The 20,980-nt window shown below is 45.5% G+C and overlaps 1 protein-coding gene across 1 annotated transcript in view; it reads right to left on the reverse strand.

Moving 5' to 3' along the window:
- ARHGEF4 (Rho guanine nucleotide exchange factor 4) overlaps positions 1-20,576 on the reverse strand; it is a 397,910-nt gene extending 377,334 nt beyond the window's left edge. Inside the window, exon 1 of the mRNA XM_019542928.1 lies at positions 20,176-20,576. Within this exon, the coding sequence (XP_019398473.1) occupies positions 20,176-20,391 (216 nt within the window). The 5' untranslated portion in view covers positions 20,392-20,576. The remainder of the gene's footprint in view (positions 1-20,175) is intronic.
- Positions 20,577-20,980: the final 404 nt, after the last annotated feature.

Here is a 20,980-nt window from a genome sequence, read left to right on the forward strand (position 1 = left end):
TTATGGTAACATTCACTCCCACCCTGTGCTTGTGTGTACTTCTGCTGTTGGTGAGTACCAAAATCATCTTGTAAAAGTGGTAGAAATGGGTCTGGGGGTCCGTACAGTCGTGGTCTTGGAACGTATCCCTAGTTGTTACATTGTAAAGTGGGCTCCCTTTATGCGAATTCAAGTTATGAGCTGTTTTCCAGGAACACATGTAAAGCATAAAGAGAGGGAAAACTGTATATTAAATCTATAACCCTTGAGGGTGGTTAAGCACTGGAACAGATTACAAAGAAATTGTGCAATCTCTGTCACTGGAAGTTTAAGAGCAGGTCAGATGAACATCCGTGTGAAATTTTTTAAATGGGAATGATTGAAACTTGCATAGGAGATTGAACTAGACCAGGGGCATCAAACATGTAGCCCATGGGCTGGGTCATCTGGCCTGAAAACTTTGCCCTGCTCCTGGCTGGGATGGGGAATTTTCCCACAGTGGCTGTTAAATGCCCAGATGCAATGACTTCTGCAGGAACAAGCCTTGTACTATACCTTGTTACCATGGCAGGAGCCGAGTGCCCGCGATAGACTTCTTCCCAGGGTGCTGCTGGAGCTCCAGCACTATGGCTCTCACCTGACTGTTTGACTTGTGCCACAGAAACAAGCCATAGTGCTACTGAGTCTCTAGTGCCCGCCTGGTTGCCAAGCACAAGAGCAAAAGCAGCGGTGCTGGAGTCCCAGCAGCACTGTGGGAAGAAGCTGTTCCCTGTGGCATTAGCCAAGCATCCATGATGCCAGGCTTCTTCCCTCCAGGTCCCCACCGAGACTGGCCAGAGCAGGCACCATATGCACTGGATCCAGCAATGGGGGTCTGTGGGCCTGATCTGGCCTGCAAGCGGGTCTCACACCACTCATCTGGTCCACACCTAGAAGTAATGAAGTACTGTGTTCTGTTTCAGCTTCATTTTTCTATACACTGTCATCTTCCTAAATAAAGACCATTCATTAGAAGGAAAACTAGTTTATTGCTGGAAACTTAAAAAATTACTGATGCTTGAATTAAAATCAGTCTTCAAAAGTTACCCTCTTCTCCAGGATCCATTTCTTCTTGTTCCAATTTCCCTCATTTTTCTGACATAAACTACCTCCTTTTACTAATTTTTACCATTTTTATAGTAGCAACATTACACTTTCTTCTTTTTTTTTTTATAAACTGATTTATACAAGTTGGATTCAGATATTTTGGAGGGAAGATAGGGGAAGGAAAGCATGCATAATTTACAACAGCACCACACTAGTAACTTCCTTTGTATTATCCAGATCCCCCAGGACTGCACATTTGTTTCCTTGAAAATAACCGTTTGTTTTTTTACACACATCATTTCAGTAAACTACAGCCTCATCACATCTTGTTTTTCACACTGAACCTGTGAGAACTGGCAAATAGAATATATTTTATCTTTAATGTTTTCCTTAAGTAATGAGGATCTCAATTCTGCTCTCACCAGTAATATTTCTATCAACTTAGAAGAACCAGACTGGAAGATGTTAGTTATTAATAGCATGCAGCTAAATTTTCAGGAAGGAAGGACCTTATTTTTCTAAGCATCAATGGGCACTTTTTATGCACTTTCTAGATATTAGTCAGATTTTTTTACTATTTCTTACTGTTCAAATTCTTCAGGAATATAACTAAACTGAGGAACTGGCACAGTAACCAATATTTGTACAAGGGTGCTTGTTGCCCCCCTCTTTCATGCAGGAAGGTTGGATTTCAAAACAGAAGTAGGACTGTGACTTAAAAAAAACCATGGTAGTAACATGCACATTTTTAAAAGGGGGGGATGGACAAGGAAATGCTTTTAGAAACAGTGCTAGTTCCTTCTGCATGTCCTTCCCCTAAATTTTCCATAGAAGTGGGGCGGGGGGAAAGAGCTGTCTGCTTTGGAAACATTTTAATATTTCTTTGCCAAATACTAGGACATTTTCCTGTACTTCAGCTGTGAAAGAATGCACAGAATATAAAATGGAGCAATGCACTGGAGTTGGTCTCTTATACAATTAACATTCTGTAGCAAACCATTTAGCTTTCCTTCTAGGAGTAAGAGGTCTTACTATGTAAAAAGAGGGGAAAAATTGAGAAGCCAAATAGAAATCAGGACATGCCTCTGAACAGTTGGGTTTGCCCCCATCCCCTTCACACACCTTTTTTCTGAAAGGCTCATTTAATATTGTTCAATTCTACTATTTCAGATCAAGATGCTTTAATAAATTGAGTTTAGCACCAAACTAGCTTTGGAAGACTGATCTTCTGGACGGTGATAGAAGCATAGATTTACAGCACCAAGGTTGATTTTAGCACAGCTGGACACAAAATCAGTGCTGTCTTACTGGAGTCCTGTACCTTAAACATGGAAGAAGGAATTCTTCCATTTATGCTCCTCTGTCCTAACAGTTCTGCTAATCCCCAGTATTGCAACCTTTACATGTTGAGTTAAAGGTGACCTGCAAAGATGGTTTCTCCTTCCATTTTCTCTTGGTTTACCATATTTCTTCATATAGCACATGCACTTTCCCCAAAAAAATTAGCTCTCCAAAACTGGAGTACATATTTTAAATAGGGAGGCTGATTTTCTGGCTGGAATAGAAAAAAGTGGAGATGCTGTAAAATGGTTGCCAATTCTTTCCCACCCCCCACAAGCTGGCTGCATGGAGGGAGGGGTACAATTCTGTCTTCAGCAGCAGCTACAATTTTAGCCCTTTTCCAGCCACTAGGAAATTGTCAGTAGCTTTTGGCTGAACAGCAACTGTGAGAGGGTTAAAACTGTAGCTGTTCCCTGAGCAGGCAATGGAGAATGAGTGTGCTGTCCCTCCTCCATGCAGCCATAGCTCTGGAAGAATCTTCTCTCTTCATTCTGCCTTCCTAGAAACAAGGTATGTGTTTATTTGGGACTGTATTGCATGCAAGAAAATACAGTAGTTAAAATGATGGGCTATGTGAGCTTAGCATAATCAAAAAGGCAACAACATCCCCTGCATTTATTTAGCAAATAATCACCCTGATTCCACTAGAATAAAATTGAGATTTATAAGCGAATAAGTGATTCAGATACCAAATATACACCTGCCAACCTTCAAAATAGAGGGACAACTTGCAGTTCCTTGGGTCTGAAACTATGTTATTGTGCATCAAGTCCATTCTATTAGAAAAAGGGATGTTGCAAATATTAAAGTAAATTTAACGGCAAAAGTTGACTCTGTTCCATAACCCAGTGATTCTTTATTAACAGATGTAGACATTTCCAAATATACCAGTATGGTACTTAAAATTTGCAACTACTTAGTTAAGTATCCCACAGTTAATTTCTACATCAGTTCTTCAATGGAGTGACACCAGCATTGAACTGGAGTAACATGTGGTGGGTCTGGTCATTAGTCTGTTAAATCACTTGCTGCAGAAAGGAGATTGAAAATGTTCATGTTCTTTCACAGCCATATTTGCACTTTTTCATCAAGATAAGAGAATAGTGAATCTTCTTAGGCAACATGGTATTAGATCCGTCTCAGAATTAGCTTTAGAACATCTACTTTGTTTCTCTTTCAACAATCTGAAGAATCACTGAAAGAGCACAGTAAAGAATGGGAACGTTAACATGGGAGACCAGGTTACTCTTAGCAGATGTCCTGATGTAAGGTGGTTATGTACTATCTATGCTTATTGCTTAATACTCCTTTCTGGAGGTAGAAGGGAGAAAAGCTACAGGGTGAAAGGAAACCATCACTGCCATACAACAACAAAGGTTAGGCCAAACTCTGTTTAACACCAAACTCTTCAAACCACTGAAAAATGTTCATGCTTCAGTAGATTACTTTGAAAATCCCTATGCTACATCGGGGGCAATGGCGGAGTAGAGTTAGCACTGAGACTCTAGAGCAGGGGTAGGCAACCGCAGGCACAGGTGCCAGAGCATGGCCTGCAGAGGCATTTTGCTTGCTACATGTGCCTTGGGGAGGATGGAGGGGAAGGGGCCAGAGCTGCACTGCCACAATAAGTGTCAGGCCCCTCACGGCTCCCCTGCTATCCCCCCCGGCATGCCAACATCTTACAAGTCAAGGTTGTGGGTGTTTTTGGCACTCTGCCCAAAAATGTTGCCAACCACTGTTCTAGGGTCATTTGGTAAACACTGGCAATTGCTTTCTCTAAGATATTGAGCTCCTGCTACTAACAATGCCCTGTCTTTCAAAAGTGCTCTTTTTCTACCTCAAACCACCCAGACCTAACTGGAAAAATTATTAAAAAAAGGAAATAACAAGGAATGGGCATATTTAATAGGGCTGTGCGAAAAAGCACCATCTTGTTTCAACTTCTGTTTTGATTCGCTGCTTCATTTCATTTCGCTGTTTCAAAGCACTACTCCATTTCATTTCATTGAAACTGTTTTGATGCATTTCAACGTTTCACCCATAGACTATAATGGGGAATCATGAAAATGCCTATAACTTTGTCATTTATTTCTTGATTTGAATGAAAACAGCAGGGATGGTAGCCCCTGCTGAGACCACAAAGCCTGTCAAGTATCAAGGAGATAGGTGCAGGAGTTCCTGGGAAACTGCACCTCAAGGTGCCAACAAGCAAAACTCACGTCGTGTGTGTGTTAAGGTAGAGTGAGATGAAAACAGTAGGCACGGTAGCCCCTGCTGAGGCCATAAAGCCTGCTAGCTTTCAAGGAGATAGGTGCATAGGTGCTGATATTGCTGGGCTGCTGGAAGACACAGCTCAGTAAGCTGACCCCAAGGCACAGAGAAATCTCAGCTTTCCATGTTGTTTTTCTGTCCCTCCCCCAGAGCACTGGGACTGCAAGGGACCTCAGGGAAGGATCACAGTCACTGGCCAGCTACACAGTCAATACCAGAGCAGTCCTTTCCCCCCTGCCTTCTCCTTAGTTTCTCTTTAGCTGCAAGCAAGCCCAGCTTTGAAACATTTTAACTGTCCTTGTTTTGTTTTGAAGCTGTTTCAAAGCCTTTTGTATCATTTCGATTTTGCTGTTGTATCCAGCCCGAAATGCATCAAAACAGCTTCAAAATGAAATACCCATCAAAATTTCACACAGCCCTAAGATTTAACGGCTTTTGCACTCAAACTACCAGGATCAGGAACCAGCATTGAAATCCAACGTTATCGGCCTCTGATTCTGGCTTTGTAAATGGATCTGTGCCAGCCAAGACATGCCAGGGAAGTCTGCTTTAGGGCTCTGCAAACTTCAGATGTCGATTCAATTCAGCTCGATTCAGATTCAGAGATTTGGCCACCAAATCGAATAAGGGGACCAATTTAAAGGTCCAAATGGATTCAAAGCTCTCTGAATCTTTTCCAAAGATTCAGAGAGCTTTGGTGATTTGGGCAGTCCCCAGTGGCTGCAGCAGGGAGCAGCAGCCAGACTCTGAGCTGATAAGTACTAGGGGCCGGGGGAGGGAACCATGGGGGGACTCCTGCCAGCCCCCCCCTTCCCCCCTAGTCCCTCCCACAGATGCCCTGCCCAGACCAGCTCCGACCCTTTAAGAAAAAAAAAAAAAAGCCGAGGAAAGTCCCAGGACTCTGTTCCTGGTGCAGCTGTGGGGTTTTGGGGGTTTGTGCAGAGCCCCCTATGTGGTGCAGGGCAGTGGGGGGCAGCAGGTCTCACACCCCTGCGGGCAGGAGCAGCAAGTCCAGGGGTTTTGCGGAGGGTTTCTTAAAGGGCCAGAGCAGAGGCATGCAGGGCACCCGTGGGGGGCAGGAGCTGGGAGAGCAAGGAGCTTCTGCAGAGCCTCCCACACAATGTGGGGCAGTGGAGGGCAGCAGGGATCACCCCCCACCCAGCTGCACCCGGTGAGCTGGGGCTTTTTTATTATTATTATTAGCCATTGCCGGGCTGGGAGAAGGGTGGGAGATGGGCCTGGCTTGGATGATTCGGAGATTCGGCTGCTGCTGAATCTCAGACTCGGATTCAGCTGAATTGAATTAGGACAATAATTTGAAACTCCAAATCAAAATCGCTGTCCCCTGAATCGACCAAATCTGAATCCAAAGTAAATACTAGCCATTTCACACAAGCCTAGTCTGCATGTCCCCTTTGTCCTGCCTCTGCAGCTGAGCCAGCTTGCCAAGCAGAGCAGCCGGGGGAGCAAGGCTCAGAGGTGCACTGCTCTGAACCCTGCTGGTTTCAGCTCCCAGAGAGAGGAAGAGCCAGAGCTGAGGGCTTCAGGACTCACAAGAGGACTTCTTTCAGGCTATTTTCCTTTAACACAGCTCTGGTCTGCTGCAGAAGTGGGGCCAGGAGCTCCTCCCACTGCACTTCAAACCTAAGATCATGGAGAGGCCGGGAAGAGGAAGAGCAATAAGTGAAGAGAAATGGTAGGAAAAAGTAGAGCAGAGGTTTGAAGATACTCAGAAGGTTTCTACCTAGAGCAACTCTGCGATTTCAAGCTCTCCTCCTCCATCCCAGCCCACACACACAAGCTGGGGAGACAGAAAAAGGGTCAGGAAGCAGGCTGCTAAGGAACAGAGCTCGAGCCATTCCTCCTGCAGCAGCGCCAACTCTCAGAGGCAAAGGGTGACACCAGCTCCAGCATCAGTTTGCAAAGGGGAAAGAAGAATCAAAGTTGGGGCATCAGCCTTCTCCCTTCAGCTCCTCCCCCACTTGTCTACCAGACCCAAAGCCCTAGCTCATCTCCTTCATTCCTCATGGGGCTCACCCTTGGACTACTGGGGCAGGGGCAGAAAGACATTTTCTCATCACTTCCGAGTGTGCTCTTATCCTTGTTGCTCAGAACTCTACCAAAGGCAATCACAGCCTCCTAGCCCAGGGATTGGGTCTAACCTGCATCATATCCACTGAGGTTCACCCTAGCTCTCTACAGGCTGGGCCTGGAGAAGCCTCGCCCACTGTAAGGGAGGGAATCCCATTCTGGAGTCTTGCCACACATGGTGGTCTACCACCGAAGTGAGAAGCTGCTTGCTACATACTGGATATGGAAGTTACTGCCCGTGGTATAACCCTCCTGCTCAGCTAAACCCTGCCATGATGGCACGCAGCTCTACTCTAGATACTGCAGGATCAATGAAGTCCACAGGCAAGCAGACTTCTTTGGTTGTACAAAGTCCCAGGGACACAGAGATCCACGTGCATGGAGCTCATTGCTGGAAATGGCCCAAATTAATTGTGCAAACAAAATAAAAAAAATACATATATCTTTGCCTGAAGCCACTGCTTGAGCACACTGCTGTATCTAGTTCTCTCACACACTAGTAGATGCTAAGGACAAACACTGTAACAAAAATTAAAAATGTGGCTTGCATTCAGGAACATGGCTGTGTAAAGTGGATGTTATTAGCTTTCCAGCCAAGTCATTTCCTTGGTGTTAAAAAGGAGGTACAGAGCGGTTACAAAACATCACCTTTGATTTGCTTGTGCTCTCTGAACACAATGATTGTGGATGAAAGCAAGCCTCAAGAGATAGCTTCCTGAATATTAAAGATGCTGGATATATATATCAGCTCCCCATGTCTTGGAGGACAGGCAGGGGGGAAGAGAGAGGCAGAAAGAAAGGGAAGAATGTCAAACTCCTAGGCACACATTAAGTGATTTACACTGCTCATAAAAACACTGGCCTGAACCTTTGCCCAGAAAGGGAACCAAGCCTTTCTGTTGGTTTCAGTCAATTCTGATTTTCTTTCCAATATTTTTCAATTTAATTTCTTTGCCTCTCTGCCTTTTCTGATCAGTACTAGAATGCTGCAGGAAAAGCTGCTGTAGAATTTCTGGTCCAAGGGGGTGCAGGAAATCTTGTTATGAATTAAAACAGGCCAGATCATACAGGGTCAGAGCTGGTCTTCCTGCAAGGATCGATCGCAGAGGCAGATGCAAGTGGCTGGAAGTAATAAACATACCCAACCAAGCTGTTAACTCATAACACTTTATTATCCTAAAAAATAAAACAACCTCAAAGATGTTATCCAAAATAGTGACTAAGGACTGAGGGCTTTAAATTTCAGCTGCCAAACTTGAGGCACCTTCCAGGGCCTGGTTTTCGGAGAGTGGAGCTCAGCGTTCCAGTGTGAGGGGGGCGGGGGAAGAAGGCAAAGACACCCCCCCACTTTGAGTTGTCACAAATTGGACATGAAAAAAACCCCAAACATCTGGAAATCATGGAGTAAAGTGTGGCAACAAATGCAAGTGTTTTATGTAGAAAAATTCTCCCAAAACACCCCTTTCCCCACCCTCACTCCCACCCCCAGCCCAGCATTAAGTCTCGAGCTTCACAGAGAAGGGACTGCCCAGGTCCACACTGCTCTATAATTAATCCTTTGCTGCCTGCAGTCACCAACCTGGAAAGGAAAATCATCCAGTGAGGAAGCATGAGTATCCTGGTTCAGTTCCATACTGACCCAGACAGGCCAAAGAAGGGATGTGCTCATGGGCAGACCCAGGTATCTGGAAAGGGGGAATATAGGACACAATGCCAGTGCCACAGTAGAGGTTGTACCTCCATCTCCCCCACCAGCTCACAGGTGACACCAGGGCAAAAGCTGCCAGGACCATTTGGAATCCCTGACCCAGGTGGGACTTTCCCCTACACCCTGCTCTTGGCCATAGGCAGATTAACACACAGGCTAGTGAGACCAAGGCCCAGGATCTCCCTGCCCCCCTCCCCACTGTGCCTGGGCTCAGTGTTGCCAGGTATACAATAATTATTCTTCAATTTTGACCTAGTTCTCACTTACTCACTTACTGCCAGTTAGGGTGAACAATATAAAACAAATAATAAGATTACTTTTCTGCATATAATACCCTGGAAAATATGAAAACAAGTATTCTTTTGTACTTTATATTGCTTGCCATAACTCAGTAGTGAGTGAGAGAGAACTGGGTCACACACCTCCACAGCAACAGAACCAGGAGGGGAAGTTGTTCTTTCCCCTGTTGAAGACTAGCTCCATCCACTCCATGCATTGACCTGGTATTGCAGTGCTTCCAGGACCAGTGCAAAAAAAAAACAGGAAAAAAAAAAAAAAAAAAAAAGCTTTTATAGGACTAAGAGACTGTGTTTGTGTTAGGGAAGGGCAGAGGGTAGGTGTGTATGAGAGCAGTGGAGAGGGTACAGTTATTGTAATGGGTATATGGGCTTATTAATGTGGTTTGGAAAAGCAAAGGTGAAATGGAAGTCTATGACGGGGGGGGGGTGTACACACACACACACCCACCCACACACACCCCCAAGTATATTTTAATAACAAAAAACCCAAATAAACTAGCTCCTGTGTGCAGAAGAGATCTCCCACAGAGACTCCTAATCCTTTTCTTGCCCGGGGCCCCAAAAAGTCTTAATCTGCCTTGGTTCTTGGTACCCCATCCCTCCAGTGCAGGCACCTTGCCTCTCATTGCTCTCTCAACTTTTTTAGCAGGGATTTCCTAGGGATTGCCTTTGGGTGCAAAGTGGGGCCCACCTGTTGCCAGCTGACACAGTGGTAGGGGTACCCCAGGCCTATTCCAGCCAGGTGCATGAGATAAAGACTTGGGTGGGAAAAGCAACAGCAGGAGGGCAGATCCCCTGTCCAGCACCTGTTCAGGGACCCTGCAGGACATCCTGGGGGTGGGCTGGGAGGAGGAGCACCTGGAATCCAGCTGCTGAAGTCTCTAGCTGACAGGGCAAAGGAAGCCCCAGGGCCACTCCTGCTTCTCTCCAGCCAGTGGTGGTGAGGACCAGCTACAGGGAGTACCAGGACACACTGCAGTGGCAGGTTGCAATCCCTGCTCCCTCCACCATGGGGAGCAGCTGCCCAGAGCTGGGGATGATCCCCCACTTCTAGACACTCCTGCTCCTTGCCCACCTCCCCCGGGTGTGCCTCATAGCCTGGGAGCAGGCACTGGAAATTGAGGGGGGAAATCATTCACTGATTTCACTCACTGGTCCCTCAAGCCTACCCAGTACCCCACCCTGCTACTCCCTGCAGCTGGAACCCCCTGCCTGTCAGGGGAAACCCAATGGAGGGATAGGGAGCAGGGACTCAAGCCTGCTACTGCTGCCAATTGGGCACTCCTCTGGAAGCAGGGGTATGACCACAACACTGCACCTCCTGGATGTGATCATATATGATGAGCACTGCAATGCCCATCTTTTAGGCATCCAGTTCTTGAACTAGGATCCAAAGCCTCTCCCCTGTGTAGGCACCACAGCACCTTTAGAATGGGATTTTAGGATACTAACAGGCCCAGGACTGATCGTCTGAGGATTGGCCCTGAATCAACCCAGGAATATTAGTCATTTACAACATGTGATACTCAACCTTGTTAACCCATGGGCCAGATGAGTAGTGGCAAGCCCATCTGGGCTGGCACAGCAGGGCCTTATCCAACCATGGGGGGCATCACAGTCAGACCCTGAGCTGTCTGCAGTCTGCACGTGTGGGCAAGTTCGGGGAGGGCAAAGTGGTCTTGATCTAGATGCATGGGGGGGCAGGGCAGAATAGAGTTGGCCTGATCCAGATGCATTGATGGAGGGCAGGGTGGGTTGGCTCTTATCTGGATTTCTCCCTAGTATTTAGGCACTGTAGTTGGGGTATAGTATTGGCCAACGGTAGTCTATTTCCAATTGGGGTGCACAACTTGAAACTCTCCCCTGAACGAAGAACTCTATCTCTCTCAAAGATGGAGTAAAGATCACCCTTGTTTTAGGCCCAGTCACCCCCTTTCATCTTTCTCCTCCATTTTATATAGGGACTCAACATTTATAGCTGGCATCCAAACTGTGAAACACTCTGGTTCAATTGCTTCCTGTCTGATGCTTTACAAATCCACACCAGCCACCTGCATAGTAATAGGCTAATCGGGGTAAGAGAGCTCTATCCCCTTCTGACTGATGTTGTGCTACTGTGTTATACATATTCACTGGAACAGAGACAGCATATGAGTTAATTTGACTGTGGCCTAGTGCTCTGCTGCCATGCTCAAAGGATAATTTCATTACTTTATCCAATCACTGCTTATTTCAGACTAGCCCTTGGAGTAGGAACTTGAAACCAAGGCTTTTCCTTTCCAGGTGTTTGCTGTTACAGTTGGCCAATACAAAAAGTGTGTCATTTACTTTGATTGGGGTACTGCTTAAAAAATTTAAACCAGACCAGGTCCTCATTCTACTAGACACCATACCTCAACGCCCTGAGGTGCTTACCAACTTAGCTACTCTGTTTCTGTAGAGAAGAAGAAAAAATCAGATGGGAAGCCAAGGTCTAAGATCACACCTGCTAGTCTACAGCAGATCTGGGAACTAAGTACAAATGCCCTACATACATCTCAGACTAGTCCTTTAAGCGCCACTATCTTCATCTAGTACTTGCTATGGTAAAACCTTTGTAAGAATTTAAATTTATAACCTTAAATTCATTCTACTGCAGCCACAATAGGAAGATTTTTTTTGTCAAGTGCTGAAGTCTATTGAATGTGGTACTGCATGCATAGGATACATAGTTTTATAAACTGCCTGCCCAGTTACTTTGCTTTCAGCTCATGTTTTTGCCTTGCACCCCACTGACAGCGGATAGGGTAACCATATTCTAAGCATCTCTAACACCAGAGAACTTCTCTCGCCACTGTACAGTTGAACAATGGTTATTTGGAACGTTATGGAACTCTTCCAAATAAAAATGGTTTTCTATTAAAATGGAGGGTGGAGTTAAGAAAATGAGTTTGTGGGTTCAGTTAAGTGGAGCCTCTTGAACAGTTCACTCCCTTCCTCTTACAGCTTAACTTGCGTCTACATCAAGAACTTGTAAAGTAACTAAATCAGTTCAGTCAGCCCAACTTCATTATGTCAGCACTTGTTTCAGTTTAAAAATACTTTTATACTTACTTATCTTAAGCTTCTATGAAATCAAGTTAAATCAAATCAAATGAGGCATATTTAAATCTAAATAAGCGTGTCCGCATGTTCTCTTAACCTATTTGTAAAGCACTTTATTAAAAATATCAATATGATCATCACAGATGAATGCAAGGTCCTCCGCCCCATGTGGGGGGTGGGGGAAGTCCATATCATCATACTTATAGTCTCGGCAGTACTACACTCACTGGCACTGCTGAAAGAGACTTAAGTGGCATGACTGACCACAAGATGAACATGAGCCACATGCAATGCCACAGCCAGCAAAGCAAACAAAGCCCTGGCTTGCATCTATGGATGCATCCCAAGCAAGACCCAGGAAGTCATCCTCCCACTTTACACAGCCTTGGTGAGGCCACAGCAGGAATACTGCATCCAGTTCTGGGCGCCGCACTTTAGAAAAGATGTGGAGAAGCTTGAGAAAGGTCCAGAGGAGAACCATGCACGTGATTAAAAGACATGAAAGTAGGCCTTACGAGGAGAGGCTGAGAGCAACGGGACTCTTCAGTCTGGAAAAGTGAAGATTCAGGGATGACTTGGTGGCAGTCTATAAGTACATAAGGAGTGTGCCTCAGCAACTAGGACAACAAGAGAAGTGGTGCTGGCTCCTACCCTGGGGGTCTTTAAGAGGAGGCTAGATGTACACCTTGCTGTACACCATTTGACCCCAGTACTCTTTCCTGCCATGGCAGGGGGTCGGACTCGATCTGCTCAGGTCCCTTCCGACCCTACATGGTATGAAACATCTGTTGACCAGGGGACCCCAAAGGAAGACAAGATCCAACAGCCACAAACTCCTGGAAGGTCATTTTAGGCTGAACATAAGGAAAAATGTTTTTACTGCCCAAGTCCCCAGAGTCTGGAATAGACTCCCCCAGAAGTGGTGCAAGCACCTCCTCTGGACACCTTTAAAAAACACTTGGATGCCCATCTTGCTGGGATCATATGACCCCAGCTGGCTTCCTGTCCCTTGGATAGAGGGCCGAACCCAATTATCTTGTGAGGTCCCTTCCAGACCTAATATCTATGAAATTTATGACCTTCCTGTAATACAACTGCCCCTGGCCATGGGACAGGATAGCAGTTCAGGAAGCAAGGCTGAGGGGGCTTGTTTATTATGAGAAGGATTATTAGAGAATAAGAGAGCCTATGTAGGAAGTGGGAGACAGATGGAGATGTGCTCTCAAAAGTTTGCACAAGACATTGTTACAGACTAATACTCACACTCTGTTACTGTGAAATCAAAACACCTGCATTTTCCACCAGTGTAATTGTTCTCCCTAGGGACAGATGAGAAACCAAAGAACAATGGTCTCAAACTGCAGCAAGGGAGGTTTAGGTTGGATATTAGCAAAAAACTTGTTTACTAGAAGGGTGATGAACTAGAACAGATTACCCAGAGAGGTGGTGGAGTGTCCATCCTTGGAGATTTTTAAGGCCCAGCTAAATAAAGCCCTGGCTGGAATGATCTAGTTGGGGATGGTCCTGCTTTGAGCAGGGGGTTGGACTAGATGGCCTCCTGAGGTCCCTTCCAATCCTAATTTTCTAACTGAAGCACCATCCAAATGTAAGATCTTTCCAGAGAGCAGCTCCAATGAGATTTCTAACCCTGGGTTATAGACCCATGAGGTTTAAATGCCTCAGATAATATTTAAAAACCACTCTGGGATGTTTATCCAAACAAAACAAAACTCTATAACACAACAGTGTGGAGAATCTCACCAACTCATGGGAAAGTTTGAGAATTACTGAATTTTAAGAATATTTGTAAGACAAAAAGTCATGCTCCTAGACAGGCTACATTGGCCAAAATCTGACCAAAATTCTCAGATATGTCTTTGCTTTATAAGCAAAACCGCAAATTTGCAGCATGAGGAGAAAAAACAAAACAAAAAGACGATGCCTGGAAATCCAGGGGTCAAAAACACAGGCAAAAAAAGTGGGGAAAGGAATGACCATGCTCCAAGGCAGCCAGAGGCTTGGTCCCCCACAGAGATGCTCTGGTAGCCAACTAGAGCATCTCTATGGCTAGCCCTTGCCCCGGTGCTGAAGCATGCTGCACAGGATGTGTGCAATCTTCTCAAAAAGAGTGCAAATCTGATGTAGCTCCAGTAACAATTAAGAACTGGTAAATGTTGGAAATTTGTGTGTGAACACCCTTCATTACTAATGGGTCCATTTTGACAGATAAAAGGGTCAGTTAAAATTGTGTATTACAGAAGCAAAAGACCTAGTTTATCAAGGAAGATTCCTTAATATCTTTTAAGGAAGTACAGATATGAGCTGCAGCCTCCTGTTTTCTGGCTCTTGGCTTGACATTTTTGTCCATAACCTCAATCAATAGGGTGGTAGTTCTGCTTGGAGTGTCCTAGTACAGTTAACTCCCCGCTGATCAGGAGTGAGCTGCAAGCATGGCCCTTCCACCAAATCAGCAAATGGAGAGGCACACGGGGGAACGTGAAAAATTAAAGGAGATGATATGCACCCCACTTCCGCTGTGTATTTGGGAGGTCCCTATGCATATAGTATAGGGCAAGGGTTTGCTTTTCTATGGTGTGGACATTAGTATCTTGAATGCTACCCTCCTCACCCTTTCACAGATTTCATAGACATTAGGGCTGGAAGGGACCTCAGAAGATCATCAAGTCCAGCTCCCTGCCCCAGGGGCAGGAAGTCAGCAGGGATTATAGGATCCCAGCAAGATAAGCATCCAAATGTCTCTTGAAGATGTTCAAAGTAGGTGTTTGAACCACCTCCGGCGGCAGTCTATTCCAAACCTTGGGGGCTCAGACAGTAAAGAAATTCTTCCTTAGGCCCATCCTGAAACGGTCCTGAAGGAGTTTGTGACCATTCGACCTTGTCATCCCTTGGGGCGCTCTGGTGAACAGATGTTCCCCCAGATCCTGGTGAGCACCCCAGATGAACTTACAGGTGGCCATCAGATCACACCTGAGCCTGTGCTTTTCCAGGCTGAAGAGTCCCATGGCTCTCAGCCTGTCATTGTAAGGTCTGTTTTCCTGACCTCTGATCATGCACGTGGCTCTTCTCTGGACTCTCTCAAACTTTTCCACATCCTTTTTGAATTGTGAAGCCCAAAACTGGATGGAGTACAGCGGGAGAATGATGTCCCAGGATTTGCTGGAGAAGCATCTATGGATGCAAGCCAGCATTTTGCTCACTTTACTAGCTGCAGCTTCACACTGAAGGCTCATGTTCATCTTGTGGTCAATCATGACCCCCCAAGTCCCTTTCATCCACAGTGCTAGCCAGCGTAGCACTGCCGAGCCTATAAGCATGCTGCAGGTTTTTCCTCCCAAAGGTGGAGAACCTTGCATTTTTCAGTATTGAATACCATCAGGTTCTTATCTGCCCATTTTTTGAACCTGTCAAGGTCTGCCTGGATCACCCTCCTGTCCTCAGGTGTGGAGGCTTTACCCCAGAATTTGGTGTCATTGTTGAACTTGGCCAGTCCGCTTTTGACACCAATGTCTACATCATTAATGAAGATGTAAACAGTATAGGCCCTAAGACAGAGCCTTGAGGGACCCCACTGGTCACAGTGCACCACAGTGATTGACTTCTATCCACCACCATCCTCTGGGTCCTACTGAGGAGCCAATTCCCCAGCCAATGGATAGTGGTGAGGTCGAGGCCGCAGTTAGCTAGTTTTGCCAAGAGGTGATCATGGGATACCAGATCGAAGGCTTTTTAAAAGTCAAGATACATGACATCAATCTCTTCCCTCTTGTCCAGGTGACAGGTCACCTGGTAATAAAAAGGAAATAAGATTGGTCAAGCAAGACCTACCCACAACAAACCTGTGCTGGCTGTCCCTCAGGATGTTGCCATCAGCCAGTCTGTTAAGAATGGCCTCTTTATTAATCTTTTCCAAGACTTTCCCCAGAGTACAGGTCAGGCTGATGGGCCTGTAGTTTGCTGGATCCACTTTCCTCCCTTTCTTGAAGATAGGCACCACATTGGCCTTCTTCCAGTCATTGGGCACTTCACCAGAGTACCAGGAGTTCTCGAAGAACCATGCCAGGAGCTGAGCTATAATGCTTGCCTGCTCCTCAAGTAACCTGGGGTGTAGACTGTCAGGGCCGGCTGACTTGAGGTCAGCCGACCTCAAGGTGTTCCTTTACGAGGTCAGCATTGATGGGGGATAAGGAATCTCCCTCACCTGGGCCTCCCTGCCCCGTAATGAGCAGGGGCATCCCATGGGACTGGTGAAAAACTGACGCAAATTACCCATTTAGCAAGTTGCTTTTTCCTGGGTGTCAGCTGTCCCATCTGGTTTAGCAGGGGTCCAATGTTGCCCTTGCGTTTCCTCCAGCTCCCCACATGTCTAAAAAAGGACTTTTTCTTGTCCTTGATACTAGTAGCCAGTTGGAGTTCAGTCGCAGCCTTGGCTTTCCTGGTTCACTCCCTGCAGGTCTGGACCAGAGCAGAGTATTCCTCCTTGGCAGTGGATCCGGTCTTCCATCTTTCTTTTTAGACCCAAGAGGTCCGTTAGTTCCCTGGAGAGCCAAGGGGGCTGCTGTGCCCTTTTGCCGCCTTCCCTTCAAGATGGGATGGACTTTGCTTGTGCATCCAGGATTACTCCCTTGAGGATCAACCACTTGTCCTGAACTCCCCTCCCCTTTGGGTGGTGGCCCTTTGGGGTCTCACTGACAAGCCTCCTGAGCTTGTCGAAATCAGCTTTCCTGAAGTCAAGGACGTCTGTACCGCTGACTGACTTGCCAGCTTTACGGCGGATGGTGAAAGTGATCAGCTTGTGGTCACTATTACCCAGCTTCCCTTTGATCATTAGGTTGTTAATTAGGTCATCCCCCATTGCCAGTACCAGGTCGAACAGCGCTTTAGCACTCATCAGCCCGTAGACTTCCTGGGTCAGATAGAGCTTGTCCACGCATGAGAGAAAGCTTTGCAACCACTTGGATTTGGCCAAGCAGTCTTCCCACGAGATGTCTGGGTAGTTGAAGGCTCCCATGACAACCATGCACCGGGAACATGGGGCCTCAGCCAATTCCCTGGCAAACTCCTGGTCAAGGTCTTGATCCTGGGTAGGGGGTCTGCAGCAGACTCCCACCATTGTGTCCCCTATGCTGTGTTCCCCACAGATTTTAATCCAGAGGGTCAAAATACAATTGTTCCCTTTTGCTTGTAATGTTGCAAGATTTTTCCCAAACAACGTTCATCATGCCTGCATGGCACTAGGAGGATCCCGGAGACAAAATGTTCTCCATCCCCAGAAAGTGAACAGCAACACGCAAAGATAGTATAGACCAAAAGTTCTTTGTCACAATCACAGGAAATTTTCCTGCCTCTACCACCAGTAGAACATTGTTTTGGGTAGTAAGAGGTAGTTTAAACCCGATTAAAAAATGCACTTCAAGGCAGACATCATTTAAGCTCCCCCTAACACCATGTTCTCCCAGAAACGCACCTGAGGTATATCAGAATCAAATATCAAGGTTAGATATCTAATTGTGAACAGGATAGGAAATGGTCTAAGATCCATAGAGCAAATAAAAGTAAATGCTTAGATGTAAAACAGTAAAGAAATTTTGCATTTTAGTTCTCTCCTAATGCAACAGGAGCTCTCTAGACTACAGCATGAGAACTTGACAAGGGGATATACATGAAAACAAGAGATACAAACCTGATGTTGTGGTAAACAGAAAATGATTTTTAGGTAAAAAAAAAAAAAAAAGAAGTGTATTACTGGACATCTAATCCTAACTGAGAACCTCTAAATGTTTAGAGTCTTCCTGTGCTTTAGGTAACTGGTTACAGATGGAGAAAAGGACACTTCCACCCTCATCAACTTTCTCCAGGCTTAAAACTGACTCTGAAGGAGGGGACCAGGAAGAAGGCAGAATCACAGCGTCACTTCTCCATCCACATGGTCCCACGTGGGGGCTAGACCCAAGTGGAGCTGGATGCTTCCATACTGATAGAACTGCATCTATCCTAGGGCTCATGGTGGCAGAGTTATTAGGGCTGTGTGAGCATTTCATTCTGAAGCATTTCGAGCTCAAAACAGTGAAGTCAAAATGAAACTAAAAGCTTCAAAACCACTTTGAAACAAAATGAGGGCACTTGAAACATTTCAAGTTTTGAAGCAGCCCTGGCGGGAGGCAGGGAAGAGCCAGGGCTGTGCTCCACCTCCCACCACCGGGCTGAGCTCCATAGGGCTAGGGATTGAAGTGCAGCCCTGGCTCTCCCCTGCATCCTGCCACCAGGCTGCCCAGTGGCAGCATTAGTTTTCCCTGGCACTGGGTGCAGGTTGTGCCCAGTGCTGCTCCCATGTGGCAGCCGCAGCCTCCTGTCATCCGGCACAGATCCAGGAGCTGCACCCCCAGGAGGAGTCCAGCACAGTACTGCGGCCCTCCCGGGGGTGCAGGCCCCTGGATCCGTGCACCAGATGACAAGAGCCTGCTGCTGCCAGCATGTGTCTTGAGTTCTGCTTTTTGCAGTTTGAGAAACCTCTCTGCCTATCCCCTTGAAACTTGGCAGGTTTCATGCCCTCAGAAGGGGCTACCATCCCTGCAATTTTCATCTGAATCAGGCAAGAAATGACAAACCCTGATTCCCAATTATAGCCTATGGGCAAAATGTCGTAATGGTTGAAACAGTGAAACAGTTTTGACAAAATGAAACGGAACAGCACTATGAAGCAAAACGACAAAATGAAACACTGTCCCTTCAAAACGGCAAAACGGACATCAACATGAAACGATGGTGTTTCATACAGCCCTATGCTTCCAAGCAATGTTCAAACTACATCCTTAATTGACAATGCTGTACCAATAAAACCTAGTGATAGGCAGTCTCTTTACATAAGGGATTGCTGTTTCTGGGGCACTTTGTCTTGAAGCCCTGTATTCCTACCCACCACATCATCATGTGCCCTGCATATAGCACATGCCTCAGACAAAAATTTTTGTGACTTTTAGAATTTTTTATTTTTAGGATAATTTTTCTTTTTGAGAGTTCACACGACAATCTTCCAGAAGGCATACAAGAGGAAGGCATGCAGAACCAGAAAGAGATAATGGAGATAGAAGGTGGGAATACACAAACACCACTCACACACAAAAAAAAAACAAAAAAAACCCTCTATAATCTCTTTGACTGTTGAAGACAGAGTGTACTTTTGTGACATAAGGACAAATAAAATAACATGCAACACAGAATCATAGGGATACATAGCAGTTGAAGAAATTGAGGTGTGGGAGTTATACAGCTATTATTTCTGACCCTAATCACAAATTCCCTGTCTTTAAATTTAGGCAATATGCAATCCTGCATAAGTGATATATCAGGCCTAAATTTTAAAGCAAGCTTCTATAACAGGGGTAGCCAACCTATGACATACATGCCACAAGTGGCATGGGCAGCCTCTGTGTATGGCCCATGGCAGATCAGGGAGGGCAGGCAGCACAGTGACAGATAGGGCAGGAAGAAGAAAGCAAAACAGCAAATCAGGCAGGGAGCACAGAGAGGGAAGCAGAAAACTGAGCAGCAGATCATGAAGGGGAAGGGGATCAGAGTAGCACCTGGGGAGGGTGCAGGGCTAATTTGTGGCATGATGGCCAAAAAAGCTTGGCTCCCAATGTTCTAGAAGGTGAGTGGGACATACCATAATTTATTAGCAGGCTCTATACATTGATCAAAAACATACTGCCTTCCACTTGATGATATGCTATTTAACGGAGATTTCATTCATTTCAGTTATGCTTGTGCTACTTACCAAGCACAAAATAGAAATAAACTAATGGTAAAAAATGCTGAAGCTCAAAAGTACACAACTTTATCGTTAAAATTGAAGGAGGCATCTCTCAGCTATTAAGTTCATCTGGTAAATGTGACAGCATAAAGAGAGCTACCATACATTCCTGAGAGGTATACAATGTGCTTTCTTTTCTTACGCCCAAGACAAGCTTTAATATATAGTTCCTCTGTGTCCTTCCATGTGTGTGATGGAGTACATAGGAAAGGTGGTAGCAGTTATTCATTAGATGCTCCAATAGTATTCCCTAGATGCTGTTCAGTTTTAAACAGTATGAATTTCTTGCAGACACCTCTTTCAATAACTAGTAAATATATGCATGTCCCTTTTATTAAGATGCCACTGAAGATGACCATGCAGCATAGAACTATCCTTTAAAAGACTAGCAGGTTGCACAGCTGTGAGGCTTTTCTCACTTTGCCATCTCAGCATATACAAAAGTCTATTAATAATCCCAATACATTAATACTAGAATTTCTTACCTTGCAGAGTTTCAGAACCAACCAGCATGCCAGATACGCAGTCAGGCTGAATTTTGCTTTCATGTATCTGTCAGGTAAACAGGTAAGATACATTTGTACCAGATCCAGCTCTTCACTGACAACTCTACTGCCAGAATCAGGAGTAGCATCCTCCCCGGCCTCTTGTCTTCTCCAAGCCTCTTCTATGCGTGCACTTGTGCACCTATTGAACTCCATTTTAGAGCTTTTCTTCTTTGACAAAGCCCTGGTCTTTCCACAGACAACTCAGGGAATATTTTTTTCATATCAGTAATTACACTCCCTGGTTTTCCAAAAGTATGTAGCTTTGTCTTTAAGCCAACCCAAAAGTTAGACTATGCTGAAACAAACTTTCTTTAAACTGCATTGGCTCACTGCCTTCCTCTTACTGAACAACCTCTTGCAAATGTGTGTACAGCTACAAGATAAATATAGCACTAGCGAGGAGAGCCTTGTCATACAGCACAAGAATACTCCTGCCGTTGCCAAGAGAGGAGAGAAAGATTCCATTTATTTAAAGAGCGAGCCCCCAGTATCAGTACTCCCTTGTTCATTTTTTAGAAAAAGGAAAAAGCAGTTATCTTTGAAAAAAAAAATTTTTTTGCCAACTGCGCTTCCTCAGAACAAGTCCCAGTTCTGTAAGAAGGCTGTGCTCCTACGGAGGAGGGTTTTTTTAATTCCCAAGATTTCTAGCCACAGTAATTCATTGTCTGCGATATTGCAGATGCTGAGCTTGTGAAGCCTACAAAGTTTCAAAAGAATAAATGAGGTCTCACAGATGGAAAGG

This window comes from Crocodylus porosus, unplaced genomic scaffold (assembly GCF_001723895.1).
Source record: "Crocodylus porosus isolate Cpor-Errol unplaced genomic scaffold, CroPor_comp1, whole genome shotgun sequence".
NCBI lineage: Eukaryota > Metazoa > Chordata > Crocodylia > Crocodylidae > Crocodylus > Crocodylus porosus.